Below are 27293 nucleotides of genomic sequence, written 5' to 3' on the forward strand. Positions count from 1 at the left end.
TAATGAATAAAAATAAGATTGTGATTTAATCTAAATTATAATTAAATATTAATTATTTAATTAATGTTATATAATTAATTAAAAAAATAAAATATAATGTTAATTATAATTGATAATACATATGGACACTACTTTTTTAATAAGCTATCATTGATTATCTTAACTAAAAACAAAAGACATTAATATACATATTTGGTTTATTATCTTAATGACCTTTTTTTTTTATTGCAACAAATGTTGAAGAAAAGTTGATTTAAATAAAAAGTTGAACCTTTTTTTCTTCACAATTTAATTATTTTGAATATCACATATATTGAAATTAAGATAATTTAATTAATGAATGAAAATAAAATCGTGAGTAATAAAATTCACAATAAATTTAAGCGTGAATTAACGACGAATTTAATCTAAAATAATATTAAATATTAATTATTTAATGTTTAATTAAAAAATTAAAATATAATGTTACGATAAACATTTAACTTTGAATGATTTCACTTGCAAATAAGACCGGACTAGGAATAGTAACATAAAAGTCAGAGTAATCCTAAGCGCTAAATAGTGTGATATATTTACTCATTATCATCTACTGCCCTTTTTTTCCTCCTGATTATTTACGTATGAAGATCGTCCTATGTATGCTCGACTTTGTACCATCAGTATATGATCTATACGTTAGATGATAAAGCATAATATAGATAGGCCTAAAGAATCATCGCCCATGAAAAAGTACAAGTGTCGAATCTTTATAATTTTAGATCACAATTGTTGAAATATACCTAAAGATATTTATCTCTTAGGTGGTGTTATGCTTAAAGCTCAAACTATTTATTTTAATGAGTATAATGTGGAACAAAGATTTCCTTAATTTTTCTATTATCCAAGTTGATCCTTTATTTGGTTCACTGGTCTATCAATACCTATGGGCTTTACTTTTTATTATACTTTTTTTTATGTCATTGTAACAATTACAATTGGGGAAGAAAAGTTGATTTAATAAAAAACTAAACTTTTTATTTTCTTTACAGTTTAATTCATTTGAATATCACATATATTAAAATTAAGTTAATTTTATGAATGAAAATAATATTATGAATAAATAAATTTTATAATAAATTTAAACGTGAATTAACGGTTTAATCTAAATTATAATTAAATAGTAATTATTTAATATTTAATTAAAAAATTAAAATATAATATTATGATAAACATTTAACTTATCAATACCTATACCCATAATCTTTACTTTTTAATTAACTAGCATTGACTATCATAATTAAAAACCAAAGACATTAATATACTCATTTGGTTTATTATCTTAATAGCTTTATCGTCTCTTTTTCTATGCCATTGCAACAAATGGAAAAAAAAGTTGATTTAATAAAAACTTTAAACTTTTTTCTTTGATATATTGAAATTAAGCTAATTTCATTAATGAATGGAAATAAGATCGGGAATAAATAAAATTCACATTGAATTTAATTTAAATTATAATTAAATATTTAATATTTAATGTTTAATTAAAAAATAAAAGTATAATGTTACTATAAACATTTAATTGTCTATCCATACCTATTCACTTTATTTTTAATTAGCTAACTTTAGTATTGAATATTGTAACTAAAAGAATATTATAAGATCGTGAATAAATAAAATTCATATTGAATTTAATTTAAATTATAATTAAATATCAAATATTTAATATTTAATTAAAAAATAAAAATATAATGTTACTATAAACATTTAATTGTCTATCCATACCTATTCACTTTATTTTTAATAAGCTAACTTTAGCATTGAATATTGTAACTAAAAGAATATTATAACTAAAATCAAAACACATTAATATACCCATTTAGTTTATTATCATTAATGGTCTTCCTATCTATTTTTCTATGCCATTGCAACATATAGAAAAGAAAAATTGATTTAATAAAAAGTTGAATTTTTTTTTATGGTTTAATCTTGTGAATATTATGTATATTGAAATCAAGTTAATTTTATTAATAAATGGAAATAAAATTATGAATAAATAAAATTTACAATAAATTTAAACTTGAATTAACGATAAATTTAATATAAATTATTTAATTAATATTTATTTAAAAAATTAAAATATAATGTTATGATAAACATTTGAATATATATATATGGATTTTGACTTTTTAATTAGATAGCATTTATTTGTTTATTATTTTAATGGTTGTTTAACATAATTTTTATTTATTTGAAATATTTTTAATATTTTAATTATTAAATTAGTTGAAAAAATAATATTATATTATATAAATAATATTTAAATAATTCATACTAAATAAAATTAAATATGATAAACTCTCAAAACCAAACTAAATCATTAGAACAATAATACAGATATAATTAATTATATATATATATGAGGTAATTAAATTAATTTGGATACCCTACCCTAATAAAATCAACCCAAACCAATTTAACTTAATATATTTTGAGTTAGGGTCAATCCAAACTATGTCTTTCACAAATGTCAGTCATCTAATTGCCACAAAAAGAGAGTGCAAATGACTTGAAAACTCCTGCATTTAGAATAGTTGGGGAGAAAATTCATGAACCAACAACCAAACTGGATAAAAATAATAAATTCAAGTTAATGGATGTTCAACAAAGTAACTCAAATGATAAAATCTAATCCAGATAATCTCATAATGATTTAAAATGCAGAGAAAGTTTTTATCGAATGGCAGAAGCGCCATGGTAGGCTTTTTAAGCTATGACAGAGGGTTTAGATGCTGTAGAAAGTCTGGACCTTTTCTTTGCCATGCTCTCACTTCGTTTTTCTCTCTGCTCCTTCAGCCTGGAAGCTAGAAGTTTTTGGTAATCAGCTGCCTCTGCCTTAGCTTTTGACACCCTCTTCTTCTTCTCAGCAATTCTCGACCGTTTCCTTTGAAGTGTCAAAGGAGTTACAAGCCTTTGAATCTTAGGAGCTTTACTCACTTTCTTGCCTGTAACAAATATAGACCACAAACCGCAATTATGATTCACAATAGAAACAAAATAATACAAATCTAGCAGTTATCTAATCATTCATCTATTACATTATTGAAACCATCAACTCAAATACCTAGATCTAACTAAGGTTATTTAGAAATACCCACCTAGATAGATCTAAGAAGGCCTTAAGATTAGATTTCCAGCATAGAAAGTTGCAAATTTAAACAGAAATCTCACCAGCTTTGTTAGTAAAAGTTCGGCGATATGTGTTGACATATTTCCTGACATCATCGTCCTTGGAAAGGTTAAAAAGCTTCCTAATCTTTGATGCCCTCTTAGGACCTCTCATTCTTGGTTTTTCAACATCAGTAAGTCCAGGGAGATCATTTTCACCCTTCTTCACGATAACCAAGTTCAAAACTGAGAGATCTTGGCTAACAATGCATCCACGAACAGACTTTCTTCTACGCTCTCCATTTCTCCTTCCATAACCTCGGAAGCAAGGGGTGCCTGATGAAAACATATCCAAATTATAATTATAAGGTTTTATGTGGGCACAGCAGGAAATCTATATATGATTGGAAAACCAACCTCTATGCAACAAAAGACTAACACGGCCTGGGGTCAAAACTCCCTGCTTCATAGGAAATCCTTGTTTGTCACAACCTCCCTTTATCTTGAAGATATAGCCCTTGAATTCCTGCATATTTAAAATGTGTCTTCATAAGAACCTTAATTCCAACTTTTCTAACATCACCAAGTTGTTTCATTTTTGTAAAACAAACAATGTGGGCACATATATCTCAAGTCCTAGTTCATAACAAAACGAGTTAATATCATACCTCACCAAGAGCATCTCCACTGACCTCCTGTGAGATCCTTTTGTCATAAAAAGCTCGTCTGCAAAACAAATCATGTGTGTATCAATGGATGAGACATTAAATTATAAAAAAGACTAAGCTATAAGATCGTACACCAATAAGAACAAAAAAAAATCGAAATCGAACAACTCTGCCAACATATCTCAAACAATAATCACAATATTACAATCCTGGATGAAAATAAACAAAGAAGAAAATATAACAGTCCAGCTTACAGTTTTTGATCATCGTCGATCTCGAGCTTCTTCTGACAACCAGTGGTTGGGTTGGCAATGTTGAACTGCAAAGAAAAAGAAGAATTACGTAACTGAATTCAATGGAATTAGGGTTCAAGGATTAGAACAAACCTTCATCTTGTTGAGACAGAGACGCGGCCACGAAGAAGATACAACAGGAGGACTCTCTAGCTCTTACGGTTGCTCTTGGCCGCCTAGGGTTTTTTATTTTCGTCGGAGCTCTCGCTTAAATGATAGAAGGTCATCATCATTTTATCTCTGGACAGGCCCAACATAGGCCCATTCCAACTTTTTTTTTAAATATTAAATATTATATATTTATTTCTTACAAAAACTAATAATAGCTATAATATTTTATTATTATTATTATTATTAAACTTTGATATTTTTCAATTGTAAAAGTTCTTATAATAAAAATACTTAGAAACAATTAAAATTAAATTTAAAATTATTAATTTAGAGAAAAGAATAAACAAAAAAAATACAATTTAATAACTTTGTTAAAAGAAAATGAAAAATATATTGCTTGACTTAATTATTGTTTTTTTTTACACCATTATTTATACTAGAAATGATTAGGTGAGGGAATGACTTAGAATAATCTTAGCTGAAAAAATCAAATAATTTCTCTCTTTACTCCCACTTTTACATTTTCCAATTTCCTCCTACTTTTACATTTTCCAAAGTCATTCTCTCACCAAATTTCTCTCTCTATCACTCCTCTATTTATATATGTCATACAATTTTTTTATAAATCAAGATTTGTTCTACAATAAAGAAAATATAGGATTATAAGAAATTATAACTCAACAACATACTGATCATATCCTTTAACTGAACAATAAAAATTCTAATTCTGTGAATTATTTTAATGGTTCTTAATTTATGTAAAGTGGGACTGAACTATTTAGGAGCTTGACAAGTTCTTCATAATCTTGAATTAATTTTTTTCATAACCATACACAAGGGAAAGGGACATAACCAAAATTTTCATCTCAAAATCAGCACATTCAAATTAACACTATTACACTCTACAAAACTAAAATAATTGTCAGTCAGCAAAATATATAGAATGTGAAGAAATCTACATCTTGCCCCCCCAACCAACCAACCAACAAACAATAAATATGCACACTATACACAGTCGCGCATTAACAGATAGATCCTCACATTTTACAATACATCACTGTAGAAATTCACTTATAGTATGGGATTTTAAACTTAATTTGAATTTTGACCCAACCTCTAATCTCTGTGATTTTGATGGCTTCTTGTTAGATTGATCTCCCTCAAGAAAGCTTTAAAGAGATCAAGACCAAGTAATACATTAAGAAGATTCATGCCCGCCATTCCAAACAAAGCAAGTGGAAGTTCTACACCTTTTTCAAACTCGGAAGCATCTTTCACTAGCTTCATTGTTATGAGAACGTGAGGCACGAGCCTAGCAAAGATAAAGGTAAACCAGTTGAGAACCCATTCAACCTTAATGATTATGCTTTGTGCATCGCGAATGCCAACCATCCTTCGCAACTTCCTCACATGTAAAAATACGGAGTGTAGCTAAAACAAAGATAAACGAGAAAGAGATAAATTATTATGAATTCCACACATTTCCAAAAGGGATTTCAGATACGGTGCACATACCTCACAGACGAGAGTGAGAATAAGATAGTTGATTGTGACGTTGCGAAATAGAGCAAGCGTGAAGCAAACAAGAAGTACAAGATGATGGGATAGTATAGATGGGATATAGCCACTGTACAAGCGATATCTTAACATATCCAACTGGTCATATGCGAAATAACCACACGAAAAACAAAGAGCTTGGTATGCCCATGGCCAGATAGCACCAACCAATTGTGAGTGCTCAAACATTTCATAAGGGTCTTCGTCTTTTCTCGTCAGTGAACGGTTCACCAAAACAAATATCACTGCCATTAAGAACAAAGATGAAACATAAGAAGAGCAAATTGATGGATATGAAATTCACCTTCACTGGACTACAATGAAAACAAGAACACCTTACAAGTTTCAAAATTAACTACAGACATCAAGTTGAATATGAAATTCACCTCTGCTTAATTCAATCACCGTGTTTAGGGTAAACCCTTGACACAATTCTTAGCAAGATATATGCGGCAAAATTAGATAACAAGAAACTCTGAATTGGATAGAATTAGGTCATGGATGAAGTAAAAATGAGGGCATAAACAGAATAGAGTAGAGATATATATACCTAAAATAGAGGTGATGGAAGAATGGAGAAGAGAGACGCAGGTGTTGACAAAGAGGGGGTCACGAGAGATCCCATAGCGGATGAACCAGTTGGCGGATTGAAAGAAGAAGAAACCTGCAAGTATATAAATCAACTCGGTTCGCCTATTGAATAGTATTTCGAAGAACACCGACACGGCCCACATGATCAGCGTTGCCATGAAGAACATTGCCGCCTTGTCCTGCTGATCGGGGCCTCCCCTCGCCATAATCCAATCGAACTCTCTCTCTCTCTCTCTCTCTCTTTCTCTGGATTAAGGGGATGGAAGTGAAGAAGTAAGACGGTTTACAGATTCACCCATCACCTGTTTATGCGTGACTCAGCTATTCCTGTGATGCAAGCACAGAAAAATAATGGAAGAAAAAGAAGAAGAAGGAACATTCCTCCTTTCGGTTGAGATAAGACTGGTTGGTAGCTAGAGCCATTATCATTGATCAAAAACAAGGTGACAGTCAAAACCCTAGAAAGAGCGGTTCAGATTATTACACATCCAAAGGCTAATAATATTATTTGGAAATTAACTATTTTCTTTTTATATATATAAAAAAAAAAACATCAAACTTTATTTATAATAGTATGATTAAATAAGAAAATAAATAAAACTATTAGACCTAACAACAAAACAAAAATTCCAAATACTCTATCCAAAAATACAAAAATATAAGAACAATAATTAGAAATCATATGAAAATCCATCAAAAGTTAAAACACTATCATCACAAAAATACAAGTAAAAGATATCATCATTTGTAGTATTTCATATTAACTTTTATTATAATCATATTTAAGTGTATAAAAAAAAAAACTATTTTTAAGATGACCGTGGTGTCAGCATACAAAAATTGATATTTTTAATCTTTTTTAGAATTTTTTTTATTTGTTTTTTAAAAATACAATTGGATAATATATTTCAAATTAATTTTTGTTATTATAAATATTTTAATTCACTTTTTATATATAATAAAATTTTAAACTGAAGTGTTTCTTAGGTAGTTAAACTCACAAGATGATTAGTTGACTTTGCGTGTTTACAATTATGAGTTAATTAAAAGATAAAGATTTCAAAGTCAAATAAATAAATTTGTTATGAGGTGGAATCAAAGTGCACTCACAAGTTGACCCGGTCAACTCTGAGATTGATAATATCTAAAGAAAGTTATTTAGGTTTAAACTACCTCGTTACCTCCGCGTGTTGTGACGGTCTGATTTGTACAATACGTGTTTGTGCTGAGATATTAGAAAATGTATGGGTTAATTTATTTAGGTATTCTTGGTTGACATTTCTTTTAAAAATGTCTTAAATTTAAATAAATATCTGGGCCAAAGTAATGCTAGAGATCAAGTAGATGTAACTAAATATTGTCAAACAATGACTAAATGTTAAAAGACTAAAATGTTGTAATTGAAATATGAATGTCTTTGATTAGATTAAATGAAAAATAAATCTAATAGGTGTGTTTTAAGAATAAAATCAAAATGATACATGTTAGAAAAAGCTTAACAAAGGATGTGGATTTGTCCCTAATTGAAAGAAATTTTAATATGTTTTTGCTACAGTTCATGAAAGTTTGCATTCATGATTCAAACAAAATTTTGAAAAGAAAAAAAAAATAGCAATTCTAATTCTGTATGAAGCAATACATTGTTTTTTCATTTGTCCATGATTACCCACATGAATTATTTGCAGAACTTCCTTGTTTGATATCACTTTTTCAACTACATAATATACTCAATTTATCTCCTCATATGGTTCATCTCTTCAGATCGGCCTAAATTTCCAAACAGGACCTATTTATAAAATGTTGAATCAATATAGATTCTCAAATTGAGGATTAGTTAGTTTTACCAACCTTATTACCATCTGATCAAAATCTGCATACAAAAAAAGTAGTTCATATTATAGTTTTCTTAATTGTGAATCACAATGATTATGACCAACTATTTGTCCTTAAACAGGCTAAGCTTAACAGCAAAAAAACAACAACAAATAATAACATCCAACTATTACAAGCATGAGTTCATTGACATAACATAATTCAACATAAAAGGTTTGTAACTTCACATCTCTTAAGTCTTACCTCTCCACTTGGGCAGCCAAGATCCCAAGCGCAGAATCGTTATTTTTAAGTAAACGTCGTTTTCTCCATTCTTGTCTTGAATGAATTCACATATGCATTTGTCACCATACTCTATGTTGTGCCTGTCTGTAAAACACGTCCAACCTTGCCTAATCATACTCCTCCCATCTTTCCAAGTATAGACATCGGAGAAGAGATCTACACCATCCGGACACACAATCTTCAGAATCTGAGGGAGCTTAATACCATAATTTGTAATGACTCCGACTGGAAAAAACTGCACAAACATTAAAAACCATATTAGTCATACTGTTGAAAATATTTATTAAGTCTATTTATAGACATTCATATGTAAATAGACACATATATTCAATTATAATAGACGTATTCATTTCTAAATACATGTATGCATTTCTTAATATACATGTACTCATAGACATATCTTTTCATTCTAAACCCAATATAACATCATTACATACAAAAGTAAAAAAAAAAAAAAAAAAAAGTGTGAAAATCTTGACTTTTGCACAGAAAAACATACACTCTTATACCGTTAGGTAGATCATGTTGGCAATATACATATCTATCTTAACAAATTATCCAGAATCCAATAGTTTATAATATATTGCCATCATTAATGTTTTAAACAAGTTTCAGTTCATCTTAAGTAATGAAAAAAAAGTTTAATTGAATATCTTTTAATTAATCACATAGATTAATAATTAATGTGTAGAAGAGTACTTACCATAATCTCCCTTTTCTGGTTCAATTCTGTGACAAAATAGGGATGCTCGGGACGAGCAACTAAACCATGCTTAAATATCTCTTCCACTTCGAACTTCTTGCATGTTTCTCTTTTCTTCACCATTTTTTCGGAACTTTCAGCCCTAGTCAATGTACATTTTCAAATTAAAGATAGTTAGACTAGGCGATGAAAATATGCTTTAAGTGAAAAGTGGAGAAAATGAAATATTTCGTGCATGATTGTTTCTTTTTTTTTAGTAGTTAAATTTCTACAAGATAATTATTTATATGTATCAACTTTATAGTGAAAAAAAACTTAGTTTTCTTGGTTGTGAATCACATTAATAATAATAATAAGGAATATTTATCCCTAAAGAGGCTCAATGTTAATAATTGAAAAAAGAAGAAAATATTAATATCTAAATACCTCTCCCCTTCGAGCAGCCAAGATCCCGAACGCACAATTGTCATCTTTAAATGAACATCATTTTCTCCACTCCGATCGAGAATGAACTCACATATGCATCGATCATCATCCTTTATGTTGTGAATTTTTGTGAAATCTGTCCAACCTTTCCTAATCAAGCTCCCATCTTTCCATGTATCGACCTCGCAGAAGACTTCCACCCCATCCGGACATACAATCTTCATAACCGCAGGAAGCTTAATGTCATAACATTTAATGACTTCGATAGGCAAAAACTGCGCAAACATTACCAATCAATTGTGTTAAGAGAGAAAACTAATAATCTCTAATACTTTGATGGATTGATCAATAATGTGAGACATATAAATGTTTCTTATCTATGAAAAATGTTGAATATATATATATGAAGTCACAAGCTAATCTCCATTTTCTTTGTATAATATAAAACTATTGATTTTTAGTATATAATTGGATATGCCAAGTGAGTATACATCTATTAATAGATGGCCATGTGATTATAAATATATATACACATGTATTCATTTCTAATTAACATATCCTTATAGATCGGATTGGATCATCTGCTCCCACGTATCTTTGCTCACTCTCATATTGAGGGGCAAAACAGTTATTTAAAAAATATATATATAATTACACTTTTGCCCATCTCTGTAGGAGAAAACAAGGAAACAGAGATATGTGGGAACAGACAACTTGACTGCTCATAAACACGTCTTTTCATTTTAAATAAACACTTATTTTAATTCCAAACCAACCATTATTCCAACAATTAAGTCACCATTAGTTTGAAATAAATACATATATACACAACTATTCTCATACATAATAAAAGATGTCTTGACTTAACCTCTTTTACTCTTATCAAAATTTCTTTTGTTTTTTTTATTGAAATTTAGGCATATGAATACTTGAACCTAAAACTCTACTTGTTAAATAACTCTTATCGAGTTAACACCGCCTTAATGTTTACCTCGATTAAGAGTATCCATCGCATATCTTTTTCACGAAACAATCTGTAATAAATATATTATTTGAGACTAGCCATTACTAGTATCAACATATGACATTCTAAGTCGGAATCTAATGACATTTAGGTCTCTTAGAAGTACATTTGTAACTTAGCCACAATTATGTCTAGTGGATCCAAGTTCAAATCCATGTCTAATGTATAAAATATTTGGAAGATTGTCAGAAAAAATATCATAATTCTATTATATTTGAAAGAAAACCAAACTAGATAAGTGATTAGAACTAACAAACATACAAACAGTAATTCTCTTGAGATGAAACTCACAATATGTCAAGTGTGGGTATGACTATTTTATAGATGTTCAAAATAGACATATTTTCAAATTATCCACTAGCTAATTCTAACAATTAATAAGCATATATAGATAGTTAGGGTACATACCATCGTCTGCCTTTTCGGGTTAAGTTTAGTGACGAAATAAGGATACTTAGGACGGGCAATTAAACCATGTTTAAATATCTCTTCCCCATCGAACCTTTTGTGGGCTTCTTTTTCCATGGAAGCTTCTTCCTTTTCCTCTACCTCTTCGACTGTCACCTCTTCCATTTCATCCACAAACTCTGCTTCATCCACTTTCTTACCATTTCTAATCACCGAAAAATCAAATGTGCTTTTCCCGTCATAATCAAAAGACATAAAATCATGGTCGGTGAGTGAGTTATCGGTAACAAATTTTGACCATCCATCTGCGAAGAAGAACATATCCCTTCCAACTCTAGTTATTTTAATATACCATGTCCTTCCATGATTATTTTTCAAGATAGCACTTTTAGGTATCATTCCTCTTCGCATCTCCACAAATCCACCAGGAATGTGCTGAGATTAATTAAACAATTATATATTTATATACTCACATAAGTAATCAAAATAGAGAAAATTAAATATTATTAATTTTTGTTACTTACCATTGTTTCAGAGCTATTAGAACAGTAAAATTCTTTGAAGAAACTAGACCTTTTGCCAAACATGTCAAAAGCCATTTCTTGATTCTGTTTCTGATACAAAATTCTTGAATATGAGAAAATGATGAGCTTTTTTTATGATTTATTTTTTTTATACATAGAAATATTTATCTGGAATAAAAAAAGTAAATGGGAAATATTAAAAAGTGGAATTACAGTAATTTGTTATTAATGTAAAGAAAATATTATTTACTATGTTCACAGAAGCAGATTACAGTAATATAGAAAATATGTAATATTGAGATTTACAGTATAAATAAATAATTATTATTAATTTATTATTTATCTGATATTTATAAATAAATAATTATTGTTGTGAAATTCTTATCTTAGAAAAAAAAAAAAAAAATTTCAATTTCAATTTGTTGACCTTAATATTTTATTATTATTTAAAAAAACTAATTTATTTATTTATTATTTATTTTAAATTCCATTAAACAGGTAGCCGAACACTCTAGAGATGGATGGACGAAGAATAAAAGCGGTTACGGTAGGTCGCGAGATCAAATAACCCTCAAAATTAGGATCGCATCAATAATGTTCTTCTTCTTCGCGGGCGGAGTGCAGCAACAGGTGAAGAAAGTGCTTAAATCGGGAGCAGGGAGATGCATAAACTGCGGATCGGCGGCGGATCTGGTTGAGAACGAGAAGGTGTTGAAACTGTTTTTCGTTCCCGTTTGGCGGTGGCCGGGTAAGGAGCCTTTGATGCACTGTGATAATTGCAATATCTTCTTCTTTCCTACCAAGTTCAATCTTCATCCTCCCGTATTGGATAAGATTCGATGTAATTTCTGCTCTCGAGAGGTCAATAATACAGACTACAGGTTTTGCCCTTTCTGTGGTTCCGGTCTGTAAATCTGTAGTTTTCAATTTCAGTTGTTTGTAAATCTGAATAATAACTATTAACACAGACAGATTCCTAGATACATCAGCGAGCAACAACTTTATGATAGTGTCTATGCAGGATAACAATGATAATTTCTGGACTAAAACAATGGTTTTTGAATTGGTTTTTGTTGCTTAGAGATTTCCTTACATTATGTAAATTGAAATTATAAGTTGTTTTGAAACTCTAATTAAGTGAAAATATCATGAGTGTTCGATTCTCTTGAATAGTCGGTTTAGTGGACTGTTCGGTCCATCCCTAAATCGAGTCGAACATCATCATCTCCTCCTACAAAGTTTTGTGAAGAAATAGGGCATCAAAAAATAAAATAAAAAACAGGACATATCTTCTTCAGTGAGTGCATGTCTCTCCCGTCTCTAGTTATATCAAGGTCTTCCATGATAATTTTTCAAGATTGCACTTTTGGGAATATTCTTCTCACTTTCTCAAACCTATGCACTATGAATGTGCTGAAATTAAACGAAGAATAATCACACAAATAATGCAATTATGGTTAGTCACTCATTCAATTCAAATTATATTTGAGTTAAGAAAATAAAGAAATATATATATATATATATATATATATATATATATATATATATATATATATATATATATATATATATATATATATATATGAGTGTAATTAATGATGAGTAATTTGGGAGTAGGAAATTTGAGAGTAAATAACGTCATTTTTTTTAGTTAATCATATTATTTTATTTCAGGTTTCTTTTAAACTATTTTTTTTATTTTTAATATATATATGAAATTTTTTCTAACAAAATAATATAAAATAAATAAAATTATAGTGAAGGATCCATTCCTTAATACCATTATTATTTTATTACTCGACTATGATATCTCATCCCGTTTCGTCATGTATCCGATCCGACTGGTATTCTATAATCCGATTAAATTTTTATAAGATTATATAAGTTAAAAAGTAAATAAAAATGTTGAAAAAACAAATGAAATTATAATTTTTAAAAATAAAATTATTCATTACAAGTCTCACAAAAGAAAATTTTGGCCACGGATGACTTGCAACTTTATTGTAGAGTCTAAAAAATATTTTAATGAAATTTTAAAAATATTAAAAAATAAAAATCCAAGATGAAGAATTGAAAAATAACGAAGAAGAGATAATAATTTTTTTTCTTAATTATTAAAAATTAAATTAAAAGGTAAATTGGAGCACAATAAATAATGAGCTCCGCATGCTCGATTTAAAACATGTGAACTCGATCTTGGATACCCATTAACAAATAGACGTTACCATCCCTAACTAACTGTAATTGGCATCCTTCATTTTGGGTTAAACTATAAAAACTAAATATATATATATATATTGAAAGAGGAATCAATTATTTGGAGTTCATTCTTAAGTTATTTATATTTGGGTTTTAGCGTTGTATTGACGCCATCCCATTATTGATCAACCGTGATTCAGCGCGAGAGAGATAGAGATAGAGATGGCGACGAGCAGGGCTGCGGCGGCGAGATTGGAGGGGGAGACGGCGGCGGCGGCGAGGATTGTTTGGAGTGAGGAGAGAGAGAGATTCGAAACGGATGATAAAGTGGCATACCTAGATTACGAGGTGAAGGATGGAGGAAAAGTAATGGATATCCTTCACACCTATGTCCCTCCCAGCAAAAGGGGTCTAGGTCTCGCTAATCATCTCTGTCGAGCTGCTTTCTCTCACGCCCAGTCCCGATCCATGACCATCATCCCCACCTGTTCTTACGTCTCCGTGAGAATCTAACTAACTACTCTCTCTCTCTCTTGTTCTTCTTCTGTCTGTCTGAAATAGAAATAGGCCAAAATTCTAGGAATAGAAATAGGCCATGATGTTTTCACAGTATATATTGCTGATTCAATTCTCCATGCTCTAGTTCGTTGTCTGAGAAAGAAACTAGAAGAAGAAGAAGAAAAAGGGCTTCTTTAATTAATTGTTTTTGTATTTATATGCAGGAGACATTCCTTCCTCGAAACCCAACATGGAAAACATTGGTGGTGCAGTCTGAGGATCTCAAATCTAGCATGTAACAGCAAACTATGAATGAATCTGCAGTTTCAACTCTCCATGGAATGGAATAGAATGGAAGTGATTCCAAGTCCTGAGACCATAAGATGTTAGTTTTTCTATATATTAATTACATACCTACATGGTTTGATGATAATGATGATGATCCTAAACCTTGTTTTACTTTGTTGTGCACCTAGCTACTTGAGACTGGTAAATAAATATCATTTATCACTAATAATAATAATAATAATAATAATAATAATAATAAAGAACCAGTTCTCTTCTGTAAATTTGGTTTTCTGAATCAGTGCTCCTTTTCACTGTAGATGTTTGCTGAAACATAGCTAAAGTTAATGCTAATTCTACACATTCTTGATTTGTGGTAAATTTAATTTTTAATTATATTAAAATAGAGAAATGATACATGTCCCTTCCCTATTATAAAAAAAAAAAAAAAAACGGACATGTCTGTTATACAGCGACCTCGACCCTTAATCGGCGAAGTACCTTTTGTACAACAGTCCGATCATTTTTGTATAACAGCCTCGTTAAAATAATAGTAATCACATCAAATTAATAGTATATATATTTTCATTTTTTTTTTTGGATTAAATTTGTCATAAACTATGAACAAACCAAACAATTGATTCAGCATATTCGTTTAAAGGAGGTTAAAAACAATACATAAAAGTGAATATTTAACTAATTAACTCCCTTTTCTATTGGGTGTTTTATGACTTCGCCATAGGCAATACTTGGACCATTACATGCTTTTCCAATTATATTGGGTGATTAAGTTTCTTCTCCATGTGCGAATGATGTCGTGCATATATGTTCAGACATCTCGCCAAATTTGTTTGTTTGTGTGTCTAACCTCGGAAAAGATTTTGTATTTTATTTTTACCAAATTTGGTATACTTAATTCCAAATATACTTTTGATAACGTTAATTACAAACAGATTGTTTCCATAATTGTTACGATAACTACATATAGCGATAATTAATAGGCAGCTTTCAGACAATTCTTCATCTCCGTTTTGCATAAGATAGTGTGCTTCCAGTATAGCCATTAACTTGCTCGCCACAATGTGTACCCATGAGTTTAGAGTACATCACAAGTTTTGCGGAAATTATTCTGTAAGTTTCACTTCCCGGATGGGGGCTACAGCTGAGTCTTTTAGCCATCATCATAAATTTCAATTCCCGAATACGACGCTTGGTAACTTGCTATCTAACCCTCTAGCAAGAGGCAATGGAATGAGTCTTGATGCCCATCTCGTCTAACCCTAGCAATGGACGATGCAATGGAATGAGCCTTGATGCCTATCTCATCTCTCAAACTGGCCTTGCACTAGCAATAGACGATGCAATGGAATGAGCCTTGATGCCTATCTCATCTCTCAAACTGGCCTTGCACTAGCAATAGACGATGCAATGGAATGAGCCTTGATGCCTATCTCATCTCTCAAACTGGCCTTGCACGTGGAATCCATGTTGATGCATGCATTCCATCAGTTTATTGAGGTGTATACCAATTGGTTGAAAATGGATGAATACTTACTTGCACACCCTGACCATTTCCACAAAAGTAAGATCCTCCTCTCCCATAACTACATACTATATTTTATTTTTAGCTTATTACATTAACAACAAAAGTCGCACCAAAAATAATGCAAATATAAAGTACTTACCAAACATATACATACCAACCAGCACTAATTTACATACTTCAAACTAATTGCAAACATGCTACCTTCAGAGGATACATATCAAAAGCCCAGCATACCATAAAACATAATAACAATCTTATGCATATTTAATGAGTTCACAAATCCATTCAAGATTTAAGTTTTTCAGGTTTTCATTCAGCCAGGCACAAAATAATCCATTCTCTCTACAGGAAGATTCAGAACCGACGTTTCCACCTGCAAATGCACACGATAATTTTGTTAAAGAAGAAAAGGAAACTCGGAAGTTCAGTACAACCAAGATGTGTTAAGTACCTCTTCAAATGGAACAAATACAAAGGGTGTTAGTCCTCTCCTGTGAGAGATAGCAGGTACTTCTGGATTATGTGTCTCATCTTCTTCCCATCCTTCCACAAGTCCAAGAATGTCGTCATTATTCCCATTGACTTCAACATCGTTCACACCACTTGTGACCAATGATAGCAGATCCAGACGATTGTTAGCTCCTGGTACTGTTCCTCTCAGTCTGTCAAATCAACAAACATAAATGACCTCTTAACCGAAAATGTAAAGAAAAGGAGTTTTGGTTTTAATTTTCTAGTTGGATAGTGATTGAGATAAAATACAGTTTCCAAGCATCACACCTGAGGCGGATTCTCCACACAGTTGATTGCCTACCAGGATACAAGAAAGCAGCTTCCATCTTACAAACACAAGATTATTCGAAAACAAACACGAATCAGTAATGAATGGATACAAATTATAGAACAACAACAAACGCTAACCTTGTCATCTGAGAGCAAATAGTGACCAGCGTAAACACTTTCACTTTTAGCTGAACGGAAGTTCATGAATTTTGCAACATCTTTAATCTTTTGCGAGCTATTCTGGGAAACAAGAGAACAAGCAACACATGTTAGAATTTGACAAAAATAATATAAAAAGAAATCCATACAAGTTAGGGATGCAACCTTGTACAGAAACTTCCCAGATGCATAAAATCTTAGATAGCGGAAATAGCAAACCTGTAATTAGCAAGAATGAATCAACAAAGGGAGGTGTTTCACAATACACGAAATAGAAATAAAAGAACTAACCACGTGAACTGGATTGGTAACAGTCCATTCTGCAACACCTGCTCGGATATATGTGTTCCTACTGACATAAATACCTGATGAAACGAAATATAATAAATAGGATTGATCTTTCAGAAATACAAATGATTCTATCACCAATTTTCCCTCATGACCACTATAAAACCACGATTACCATCAATACGAATTCTTGGTCTTGAAAGCCACATTTTCTTCCATGATCCATCATACTTTGACTGTAAAATCTTATAATTTTGCACAACTCCTGAAACCTTCAGAAGAACAAGCTTTAAGGTTATGACAGAAAAACAAAGATAGCTGGAAGATTGTATTACATTCATCAACAAAAGATTGAAATACCTGCCAAGCTTTCAAACACGCGTTTCTCCAAAATACAGGGTTCCGAACTGTATATCTCCACTTTCGGCAAACACAAGCAACCTTTCCCAAGTTGTATGTTGTCATTTTTGCAAAGACCTGGACGAAATGATTTATTAACTGAATTTCCCCTTTCTACATCATCCAAATACCAATACCCTGAAGGAACTCTTTATAATCAAAAGTTCTAATTGATAGAAAAGAGGTAATGCAGAAGTCAGAAGATACTACTCCATTCTTGTTTCTGATTAGAACGGGAGGGAGGGAGGGAGGTAAGGAGGTTCTATTACTATAGGGCTAAACGAAACAAGATCAAAGACTCAAATAATGGCATTTAAAAACTGGAAGCTGCTACAATAAGATTGGCAGAGAGTTGAACCTCGAAAAGTAACTCATCAGGCAAGGCTCTGTGGATTAATGCTTGATCAACAAATGGTTTACTACTTGCACTTCCAAGAGGAGCCACAGGCCTGACATGGACTCCATAAAGATCTACACAAGATAAAAGGAAATTAATTAACCATGGCCTTTGTGAGTAAGAGATTGGAAGGGGAAATGTTACCTAGCCATGGCCTTTGTGTAATTAAGAATTGGGTTGTCTTCAGCCGCGCCGCCTCAAGTTCAGCTTGAATGTTTAAAGCAATATCTACATCAACAACAAACAAACAAACAAACAATTGACAGATCATATGTTTCAGAAAAATTGGGCGAAATTCAGAAAATGTGAAGGAATTGATCAACACAAGGATGGGAAAAGTCTAAAACTACAATCCAATTTTTGAGACGGAACACAGCATTAAAGTTAATTTTCTAATTAAGACGAAAAGTGATGATCAATCGATCCGATTGAGGCTGATGAAGAAATTTACCTGAAGCCATGAAGATCTTGGTTGAACAATCATCCCCGCAGACACGATCACGGTTGTGCAGCACCGTAAAATATCTCTGGGTCTTCTTTTCTTTCTTTTTTTTTTTTTTTTTTTTTTTTGGAACCGGACTGTTTTAAAAGCGACGGATAAGGATTCAGAAACACCCGGTTGGCGGTCTGCCACCTGTCTGCTTCTCTCTCTCTCTCTAACATTCTTGAAATAAATTTGTTTTTATTTTTTAATTAAGAAGCTAATAATCAATCATTGTCCTTCACTTTTTCAATAGTGTTGGAATCAAATCCTCAACTTTGTTTTCTTTTTATTTTAGTGAATTTATTTGAATAATATTTATTATAATTCTGAAAAACATTAAATTAAATATGTTGAATTCCACTTATAAATTAGAACTCTTTCAAGTGAATGTAATGGTATGGTTAAGTTAGTTTCTTGAATTTAAAATATACATTTCCTTTAATCATGATCAAACTTTAATTTTAAGACTGATTTATAGGAATAAAAATAATATTAATATTTATTTTTTTAAATTTTTTAAAATCTTACAACAAATAAAAATATATTTTTAATTTTAACATTATGATATTAATTTTTGACCAAAATATATTATAAACAATATATTAATTACAAAATTAATAATCAATCCAAATGGAGCAATGGGGGCATTGCTAAGTGTGACAACAAGAAACAAATCAACAACAAAATCAGAATTAGACATGACAATCCCTCAATCATTCCAGCATTCTTATTATTGTCTAAATTAAAGACAAGACACTTTTTTATTAACATAAACTTCCATGATTAACAACAAACAATTAGTTTACAGCAGCAACAAACAAAATCATAAACATTCTCATGATAAGAGTTGTGAGTATAATCTTTTCAATCGTCTATCTCGTCTCACCACACAAACATCTGGCTGCTTGTAGGGAAAAGTAAGTGAGTATAATGTTAGCGCCAGCCCGTTTTAGGCACATAAGGGACTCCATCATCACCTTTTCTTCGTCAATCATTTTAAGGACACCTCCAGCTTTGATCATCGAGTACTCACCCGAAACCTATTTATTAATTAGATGGATTTTGTAAATGAGAAAAAGAGTTTTATTAACATTATAAGAGAAAAATGGATGAACCTGATATGCAGCTATAGGCAAAGAAGACTTGTCCCTAAGAAGTCTGATGATATCCAAATAAGGAAGCCCTGGTTTCACCTGCAAACAAAGAAGAAGAAGATGAACAAACAAAGAAGATGAAGAAGAACCTGAAACAAACTTACCAACAGTATATCTGCCCCTTCAGCCTCATCTTCACCTGCCTCAACCAGAGCCTCCCTATAATTAGCTGGATTCATCTGATAACTTTTTTAAACACACCATTCCAAAAGTTAAATTACTAGAAACTAAAATTAAATACAAAACCAACAATGTTAAGCATACGTTTTCTTGTCCCCAAATCGCGGGTTTGAATCCAAAGCTTCTCGAAAAGGACCATAGAATGAACTTGCATACCTATTATAATATGTGACATGTTAAATTCATTCTGAAACCCCCAAATATAATTCAACTATACTTAGAATAAACCTATATATGGAAAAAAATAAAACAAATAGGACCTTAACAAAAGTACGAGAAAATTACTTACTTGGCCGAATATGACATTATAGACACGTGATGGAAACCTTCAGCATCAAGAGCTGCACGAATGGCCCCCACACGACCATCCATCATGTCGCTGGGACTCACCACATCTGCTCCTGCTCGTGCCTATATATCATGCATAAGTGAAACATAAATACATTTTTCAGTTTCTAATATAAAATAAGAGAAGAAAATTCACAGTACAAAAGGAAGACCTTGACCCACCAAGAATCCTACACCTCATAATAACCGTCCTTATGAAAATTTAGAATTCACATTACCTGTGAAACAGCCTGTTTGCACAACTGATGAACAGTCTCATCATTCATTATGACACCTAAATTGCATTAACAATATCAAATGCAGTATAATTAGCATCTTCATCGACCACCAAAAGAATTTCAGGCATCCAATTTATTTTGTCATAGTCGAACAACTTACCATCTTCCCTCACGATACCATCATGTCCATCAGATGAATATGGATCCAAAGCAACATCAGTGTAGATAACCTAAACATACATTTATTAGAATGACCATTACAATTACAAGTGGAAATATTAATAACTTACAAGATCCGGATACTTGTCTTTCAGCAACCTTATAGATCTGTGAACTAATCCATTTTCGTTGTATGCTTCATCCCCTGCAGAAGTCTGAATAGCATAATGAGTTATGTTGTCTACATCTCTTGAAAAGGCACCAGTTGTTTACTATTGACACTAACCTTCAAAGCATCGGGTACTTTGGGAAAGAGCACTATACTATTAACACCAACATCTCGTGCTTTTGCCACCTATTTAGAAAACATGATCTTCTTTAAGCTACATAATTCAGAATTTTGACTGGATTTAGCAATTTTGAGGCTTAAATAACCTCTGCAACGAGTCCATGTCTCCATCCTAGCCGATAGCATCCAGGCATAGCCCCGATAGGAGTATCCTCCTCCCCTGAGGATCAGATAAGGTAAGACATACTTTTGTTTGACCCTGGATAAATTATACTTCAACAAGATTTACAAACCTTCGTGAATAAAAAGAGGATACACAAAATTAGCTGGTGATAAGTGAGTCTCCTGAAAGGCTGCTCTAAGTGCAGGTGATTGTCTATTTCTGCGAGGACGCCTATTAAGGAGCTGCAGCATACAACATCCAATGGGAATTAGCTAGCTTCAATTGAAAGGTAAAATAATCAGAATCAATGTTAGTAAATGAGAACTTACGAGTGAAGGAACAACAGGGGTTCCAGCTGGAGAGGCGGGTTTAGGGGGGACTGGAGGTGCTTCAGGAACATTTCCAGACACCACAGCTGCTTCACATTCATCATCAGTCATACCCGTTTTTTTAATTGATTCGTGACGCCTTTCACTTGCTCTCAAAATCAATGAGCGGCGAGTTTGGTTTGCCGGACGAGAAAGGACAACATTTGAATTTACGTTGGGTTTAAAACCAACTGATTTTGTACAATCTAAGCCCTTGATTGCTTGAACATTGCAGGAAAAGTTGATGACCATAGAAGTCATTGCTTCAATAAAGGCGCTATTTGTTCCAACAATGCATAATTGTGATGTTGATCAAATTAGATGATGAAAACCCATGTTAAGCTATATACTATCAGTTAAAAGAGAGATTTTTACGACATTTCAAAATGGGTTCAGTAAAAAAAAGGAGCAGCAAGAGATCTTGACATTGATTGGGTGTAAATAAAACGAAGAAGAAAGAGAAATCTCACCGTCGATGGATGCCGAGGATCTGCAAAATTATCCCTTTGGTGGAAGAGATCCGGCTGCCTTATCTCAGAAACAAAATTGCAAAACCCAACCTTGGTAAGAGAAAGAAAAGGTCGCAATCCCATCAAATATTGACCGACCAGTAGATAAAGAGAAAACAATTTTTTTTTTCAAAAAAACACGAACAGAAAAGTACAAATAACGCCCTCAACTTTTATTACAAGTACAAACAACGCCCTACACCTTTTCATATTGTGTTTTGTTGAAATCAATTTTTTGATATTTTAGAAAGAAAAAAAAAATCACATTGCCTATAAAATAAATATTTGATCAAACAATATTTTTTACTTCCAATATTCAAACATTTTTTTAAATAATTCATGTGGATAGTAAAATAAAGTATAAATCTTTTAAAATTAATTTTTTTGAGAATTAAAGGAGAACTATAATGACACTAAGTGCATTGTTCTGCGCATGATCGACTTAAATTACAAATTTTCTTGGATTAAAATTATAAAAAAAAATAATAATATTTTTCATAAAGTTATAATTATTAATTTGTTTTAAATGATTAATTTATAAATTTTATTTAAAAATTATAGATAAATATTATTTTATTAAATGAATATGTTAATATGAAACTCTATCTGATAGCACTTGAAAGTTGAAACAATTTTAAAAAAGTGTTACAAATTTAGTAAATAAATAATTTAACAATGAATCTTACAGTATTAATGGGTTTATTTATTTTAAATTATTATTTATTACATTATTTATAATATTTTAAACAAATAATAATAATTTATAGTTAATGGATCACAATAAATAAGTTTACAATATACAACCAAAATAAACTAAATAAATATAAATGGTAAAAAAATGCCAAGTTAAAAGCATGACAAGAAAAATGATGAAAAAAAAATGAGAAGTTTAAAAAAAAAAAAAATCTTAGAGAAGAAAATGAGATCTTCAGCTGAATTCACATTCTTTTCGGATCTAGCGTCAATCAGAGGGAAGATAATGGCATAATGACATTGTGAATGGATCTTATCAATCACCTATAATCAGAAGTTCTCCGGTTCTGTTTCAACTTCAACTAGATAATCCACCAAAATGACGGGGATAAAAACAGACATTTTTAGACCGGCTCACAGTTCTTAATCCTCAATGCTCACTCTCATTGTAGGCTCTTGGTTTTCTTCTTTCATACAAATAATACATTTGGGTGCTTTGTTGACTACTATGTCCCCATCTTAAAAGACTAAAATTTTATTCAAAATTTTACTTTTATGTAATCTGTAAACCTTTGTGTACACTATAAGCTTATGTAACTAACATCACTACACCTCATTATAAGCTACAACTATCATGCAAAGTTATTACCTTTCTATTTAGCATTGGGTGTCCTCACATTCTCATAAGCTTTAAGAGCTTCTGATGCGAAGTTACCCAAACACTCAAAAATTGGAACCAAATTGGCCTGTAAACTAATCGAATCCTCTTGCAATTTCTTTCTCATTGAATCCAAATCCACCTTCAGATCGTCCAAGGGTAAGATCCCACTTTCGGAAGGTACCTCTGATTTCGCCTTCTTGTTCAATCGAACAGACTGCAGTCGTCTCTCCAACTCCTTCAAACTTTCTTCTCTCTTTTTGTCACGATCCTCATCCATCGCCCATAGCTGTCCCAAAATTGAACCGAACTTGTCTACTGCCTCTGTTACTCCTTTCTCAGAAATTGTTTCCATTGCTTGGAACCAATCATTGCAAACAACAAAAATGGGAGGGGCACCAATCCGTCCAGGAGAGAAGGGGACTATTCCATCGGATGATTCTTCTGGCTCATAATCCAAGCACCTCAATAGCCATGCATTTAGAGATACGATAAAGGATCTTTGATTGTGCATCCAATCACAAAAGTGATTGCACCATGTCCGTAGCTCCACCTCCAGTTCCATGGTGGCTTTCAAGCTCGAATCTCTTCTCACTGCGTTTGATCTCAATTTTTTCATTTTACTGTCCATTATTGCTTGGAACTGCTTCTGGTGACACTTAACCATACCTCTCCACATTCTTGTCAAACTGAAAGAGCCAAAGAAAGAAAGAAAGAAATACCTGTTTTAGATGATGATGATCACAAACAATACTAAATTCGAATAACATGGAAAAAATAAATTAAAAATTGTTTACCCATGAACTAATTCAGTGACCTGAGGCTGCAACTCTTCATCTCTCAGTTTATGTATCCTTGTTGATATAGCATTAACAGCTTTGATGCAAACATCAATTTTCATCAACAACTTCTTAATTGAAGCTTGTGTAGCTTCAATCTTGCTGCTTTCAGCTCCTTCGTCATCTAATGATTTCAATCTTCTGCATCGCTTCTCATAAATCAGCCGCAGTCTCTCTTCATCCTACAATAAAAAAGATTCTCATCTCAGTCTAAGGAAATCGCCCTGTTGTAGAACAAATACTCATTTAGATCACTGTGCCAGCTCTACCTATTATTCTCTATTTTTCAAAATAAAACTCAAAGCATACATCAACAATGTCTTCTAACCAACATGTTGTTCTAGCCACTAAGAAAACTGTAATAATTTTCTCTATATTATAAAAATACAAAGAAGATTTTCTGATACACACACCTTAACTTCTTTGTAGAGTTTCTTCTCCCATGCATAAAGCTTATCCAAAGTAGAAGAGAGGTTTATTGTCTTAGTGTTCTCAGAATCCGTCAAGTAAGATTCTGCCAGTCTTCTTGTCGAGACTGATCGCCTGGATGGAGGGTCTGTTGAATATGAAATCGTGGGCGCTATCACATAGTTGACTCTAGATAAGATCACTGCTTTAAGAAAAAGAGTGGAATATGAGAGAACTAAATATGCAGATCTTTTATACTAGCAAGAAAACTAGTAATACCTTTCAATAAAGAGACCCTTGGTTGATAGGACAACTTGCCCACTTCCAACATTGAAGCTACCTCCTTCCCGACTGCAGAAGCAGTTTTAAATTCATTCTCAATTTCCTGAACAACATCATTAAGGTCTCTTGTGCCATGCGCTCTGTATATATGAGCGGTGAAGGTAGAAGAACTATCTTGAATTCCATCATCAAATGTCACCTCTCTTTTCTTTGTGGAAATATCCTCTGAGCTCTTGGACAAAATGGTTTCTGGGCTGCTTTTTTCCTCCTTCAAATTGACAGAGTGAGCAGACTCACTGTGTAGTGAAGATGGTTCAACTGAGATGCCCTCACTCGATGATTGCGAAGGAAAACCATGGCTACTTTGTTTATGAAATGGCATTGAACTCGAACTGCTCTCGCTACTCTTTTTTCTAGATTGTACTGATCTAGATGTTGTACCCACGCCTGATCTTTTCCTCACACCTTCATACACTTTCTTCCCCTTCTTGTGGACGACCTCCTTTATTACCTCTGGATCTGTTTCATCTTCCAAATCAGGGATTCCTTCCCTTTCTCTAACCTCATTGATCTCAGGACTACTAACAATTGAGCCATTCTCATATATATTATTTTGAGAATAGTATCCGGCGTAACCATGATCAAACGTATCAAATGGGTTCAAGAAGTCCCAAGAAGAGACGTTAGGAGAAGGAGGTGGCGGTGGCTCAGGCAGGGGACTTGGCGGCTTATTCCTGTAAGAACTAGGATACGGTGCCCCTGTTGGGAATCTGAAGAAGTCGCCACCATTTTGGTATGGATAACTTGGGTACATGTTGTGTGAGGATTCAGGTAACTGCACAGATTCATGAGAATTGTTAGGATCATGTATTACAGTCTGAACAGCAGGTGCAGATTTCTTCATGTAATATGTATGATAATTAGTCGAACTCATCCCATTCCCATAATTGTTGTTATACGGATCCCATCCTGGCTGTAATGGTGGATAAGGATTCATCCCAGATGATTCCCATGAAGGTGCCGGATTTAGGTTAGGAAAATTAATTCCGTATGGCCCCCAATTTGTTTGTGGAAATGCCCCAGAGAATGGAGGCATCGTTTCTTCATGTGGATGATTGTGATGTTGAACATGGACTGATGGAGAACTCAATTCCGAATCAGAGTCAGACAGATGCAAGTGCGAACCATGATGATCATGATCGTGATCATGATCATGATCACGATCACCTAGTGAGTGAATTTGTGAGTTCGAATCAGAACCGGAAGATGGTGATGAATTGTCATTTACGTGTCTTTTCTTGGGCTTTAGTTCATCAGAAGGCAATGTGAGCACCGGGCCGGGGGAAGGTGGAGGAGAAACAATCACGAGCTCTTCTTGTACAAATTTCCTGAGGGCATCTCCTACTCTTTCAAGTGACTTGAAATAAGAGACGTGAGCTGCGGCGAGAGCATAGCGATGGCCGGCTGCCGCCATAATTAATTCCTTTCTCTGTTTGCAACGAACCACAAGTGCCAAATCGTCGACCTTGGAACCACCGCAACCCATCTCAGCAGCCAAAAACCCTAATTCAGCAAAACAGAAAACTGTTGCCGTCATCTCTGATCTTCTCCTCCGTGCAAAAATACAGTCCACGATACAACATTCTGCACGGAGAAAATCAACAGATCCAACAAACAACAGAAAACAAACAAAAATCTCGCGAAAGAGAAAATCAAAATTATATTAAATTTGAACTGAAGATGATGGAAAGTTTATTCTTTTAACATATCTATCTATCTATCTACTCTGTTTTCTAGATTTAGTACTAAAAGAGCAAAAGCGATTTAAAGAAGATGATCAAAGAAAACGAGAAGAAATCTCCCGCAAGCCGCCAATGCAATGTGTAACGGAAAAATCATATTAATATTTTCCAAAAAAACAATATTATATATATATATATATTTATTATACGAGTATATTCATAATCTACAACACATTCAGGTCAATTTCATTTAAGTTTTGTTATGATAATCTTAAGTAGATTATAGATTATTCACATATTAACCTGAATATAATATTATAAAAATAAAACAATTTTTTATAATTTTATAAATCTTATTAGTTATTATATTATTATAAAGATTAAATAAAAGTAAATAAATTAATATATAAAAATATCAGCACGGGATTGATGTTTCTAAATAAAAGTTACAGATGTAGACTTTTTAATAAAGCTATTTGGGATTATTTTATTAATTTTGTTTTGTTTGAGTAGTAGGTTTGTTATAATTATTTTTTAAATTATTAAAATGAAAAGTAAAATTGATTTTAATTATATTTAATATGATTGAACTTTTTTTTATAAAAAAAATACATGTGATTAACAAAAATTAAGACTATAACTGATCTAATTGAAATCAAACTAAGTTTGACAATATAA

The 27293-nt window shown here is 32.1% G+C and overlaps 7 protein-coding genes across 7 annotated transcripts; 2 read left to right on the plus strand and 5 right to left on the minus strand.

Moving 5' to 3' along the window:
* Positions 1–2603: 2603 nt before the first annotated feature.
* Positions 2604–4338, minus strand: LOC124929575 (40S ribosomal protein S6-like). The gene is made up of 6 exons (XM_047469977.1): positions 4199–4338; positions 4067–4131; positions 3813–3870; positions 3562–3670; positions 3208–3480; positions 2604–2981 (listed from the first exon to the last, which is right to left on the minus strand). Exons 1-6 carry the CDS (start codon positions 4202–4204, stop codon positions 2743–2745), a joined length of 750 nt encoding a protein of 249 aa, XP_047325933.1. The 5' UTR covers positions 4205–4338; the 3' UTR covers positions 2604–2742.
* Positions 4339–5067: 729 nt separating this feature from the next.
* LOC124930762 (TLC domain-containing protein 2) lies at positions 5068–6766 on the minus strand. The gene is made up of 3 exons (XM_047471115.1): positions 6324–6766; positions 5732–6018; positions 5068–5647 (listed from the first exon to the last, which is right to left on the minus strand). The coding sequence occupies exons 1-3, from the start codon at positions 6568–6570 to the stop codon at positions 5333–5335; spliced, it is 849 nt and encodes a 282-aa protein (XP_047327071.1). The 5' UTR covers positions 6571–6766; the 3' UTR covers positions 5068–5332.
* A 5323-nt stretch (positions 6767–12089) lies between these two features.
* LOC124932472 lies at positions 12090–12502 on the plus strand. The gene has a single exon (XM_047473105.1). The coding sequence runs from the start codon at positions 12162–12164 to the stop codon at positions 12477–12479; it is 318 nt and encodes a 105-aa protein (XP_047329061.1). The 5' UTR covers positions 12090–12161; the 3' UTR covers positions 12480–12502.
* Positions 12503–13928: 1426 nt separating this feature from the next.
* On the plus strand, positions 13929–14847 carry LOC124931999 (acetyltransferase At1g77540). The gene is made up of 2 exons (XM_047472593.1): positions 13929–14267; positions 14489–14847. Exons 1-2 carry the CDS (start codon positions 13989–13991, stop codon positions 14561–14563), a joined length of 354 nt encoding a protein of 117 aa, XP_047328549.1. The 5' UTR covers positions 13929–13988; the 3' UTR covers positions 14564–14847.
* Positions 14848–16202: 1355 nt separating this feature from the next.
* On the minus strand, positions 16203–18727 carry LOC124929530 (F-box protein 7). The gene is made up of 11 exons (XM_047469916.1): positions 18573–18727; positions 18266–18349; positions 18083–18195; positions 17686–17802; positions 17501–17597; positions 17329–17402; positions 17203–17256; positions 17017–17118; positions 16876–16934; positions 16547–16757; positions 16203–16468 (listed from the first exon to the last, which is right to left on the minus strand). The coding sequence occupies exons 1-11, from the start codon at positions 18580–18582 to the stop codon at positions 16409–16411; spliced, it is 981 nt and encodes a 326-aa protein (XP_047325872.1). The 5' UTR covers positions 18583–18727; the 3' UTR covers positions 16203–16408.
* Positions 18728–19271: 544 nt separating this feature from the next.
* LOC124929282 (delta-aminolevulinic acid dehydratase 1, chloroplastic-like) lies at positions 19272–22086 on the minus strand. The gene is made up of 13 exons (XM_047469605.1): positions 21955–22086; positions 21446–21780; positions 21247–21358; positions 21100–21173; positions 20951–21019; positions 20796–20879; positions 20666–20735; positions 20506–20561; positions 20229–20350; positions 20024–20095; positions 19864–19945; positions 19721–19798; positions 19272–19645 (listed from the first exon to the last, which is right to left on the minus strand). Exons 2-13 carry the CDS (start codon positions 21743–21745, stop codon positions 19478–19480), a joined length of 1287 nt encoding a protein of 428 aa, XP_047325561.1. The 5' UTR covers positions 21746–21780; positions 21955–22086; the 3' UTR covers positions 19272–19477.
* Positions 22087–23203: 1117 nt separating this feature from the next.
* On the minus strand, positions 23204–26652 carry LOC124929295 (nitrate regulatory gene2 protein). The gene is made up of 4 exons (XM_047469618.1): positions 24871–26652; positions 24597–24793; positions 24142–24365; positions 23204–24033 (listed from the first exon to the last, which is right to left on the minus strand). Exons 1-4 carry the CDS (start codon positions 26468–26470, stop codon positions 23340–23342), a joined length of 2715 nt encoding a protein of 904 aa, XP_047325574.1. The 5' UTR covers positions 26471–26652; the 3' UTR covers positions 23204–23339.
* Between the last annotated feature and the right edge of the window lie 641 nt (positions 26653–27293).

Source organism: Impatiens glandulifera, chromosome 3, assembly GCF_907164915.1.
Source record: "Impatiens glandulifera chromosome 3, dImpGla2.1, whole genome shotgun sequence".
In the NCBI taxonomy this organism is placed as follows: Eukaryota; Viridiplantae; Streptophyta; class Magnoliopsida; order Ericales; family Balsaminaceae; genus Impatiens; species Impatiens glandulifera.

What these genes read in the sequence shown, in the direction of transcription:
- LOC124929530 (XM_047469916.1), bottom strand. An exon ending in TACACAAAGGCCATGGCTAG is followed by an intron (nt 18,196 to 18,265) that starts GTAACATTTCCC and finishes TATCTTGTGTAG; the next exon opens with ATCTTTATGGAGTCCATGTC. An exon ending in CTGGGAAGTTTCTGTACAAG is followed by an intron (nt 17,119 to 17,202) that starts GTTGCATCCCTA and finishes CTTGTTTCCCAG; the next exon opens with AATAGCTCGCAAAAGATTAA.
- LOC124931999 (XM_047472593.1), top strand. Translation starts at nt 13,989, where the DNA reads ATGGCGACGAGCAGGGCTGCGGCGGCGAGATTGGAGGGGGAGACGGCG. An exon ending in CCACCTGTTCTTACGTCTCC is followed by an intron (nt 14,268 to 14,488) that starts GTGAGAATCTAA and finishes ATTTATATGCAG; the next exon opens with GAGACATTCCTTCCTCGAAA.
- LOC124930762 (XM_047471115.1), bottom strand. Translation starts at nt 6,570, where the DNA reads ATGGCGAGGGGAGGCCCCGATCAGCAGGACAAGGCGGCAATGTTCTTC. An exon ending in TTCCATCACCTCTATTTTAG is followed by an intron (nt 6,019 to 6,323) that starts GTATATATATCT and finishes TCTTAATGGCAG; the next exon opens with TGATATTTGTTTTGGTGAAC. An exon ending in TTCTCACTCTCGTCTGTGAG is followed by an intron (nt 5,648 to 5,731) that starts GTATGTGCACCG and finishes TCTTTGTTTTAG; the next exon opens with CTACACTCCGTATTTTTACA.
- LOC124929282 (XM_047469605.1), bottom strand. Translation starts at nt 21,745, where the DNA reads ATGACTTCTATGGTCATCAACTTTTCCTGCAATGTTCAAGCAATCAAG. An exon ending in AAGTACCCGATGCTTTGAAG is followed by an intron (nt 20,880 to 20,950) that starts GTTAGTGTCAAT and finishes TATGCTATTCAG; the next exon opens with ACTTCTGCAGGGGATGAAGC. An exon ending in TGCCTATAGCTGCATATCAG is followed by an intron (nt 19,646 to 19,720) that starts GTTCATCCATTT and finishes ATTAATAAATAG; the next exon opens with GTTTCGGGTGAGTACTCGAT.
- LOC124929295 (XM_047469618.1), bottom strand. Translation starts at nt 26,470, where the DNA reads ATGACGGCAACAGTTTTCTGTTTTGCTGAATTAGGGTTTTTGGCTGCT. An exon ending in AACTCTACAAAGAAGTTAAG is followed by an intron (nt 24,366 to 24,596) that starts GTGTGTGTATCA and finishes TTTTTATTGTAG; the next exon opens with GATGAAGAGAGACTGCGGCT. An exon ending in GTCACTGAATTAGTTCATGG is followed by an intron (nt 24,034 to 24,141) that starts GTAAACAATTTT and finishes TGGCTCTTTCAG; the next exon opens with TTTGACAAGAATGTGGAGAG.
- LOC124929575 (XM_047469977.1), bottom strand. An exon ending in ATCGACGATGATCAAAAACT is followed by an intron (nt 3,871 to 4,066) that starts GTAAGCTGGACT and finishes TTTGTTTTGCAG; the next exon opens with ACGAGCTTTTTATGACAAAA. An exon ending in TAGTCTTTTGTTGCATAGAG is followed by an intron (nt 3,481 to 3,561) that starts GTTGGTTTTCCA and finishes TGTTTTCATCAG; the next exon opens with GCACCCCTTGCTTCCGAGGT.
- LOC124932472 (XM_047473105.1), top strand. Translation starts at nt 12,162, where the DNA reads ATGTTCTTCTTCTTCGCGGGCGGAGTGCAGCAACAGGTGAAGAAAGTG.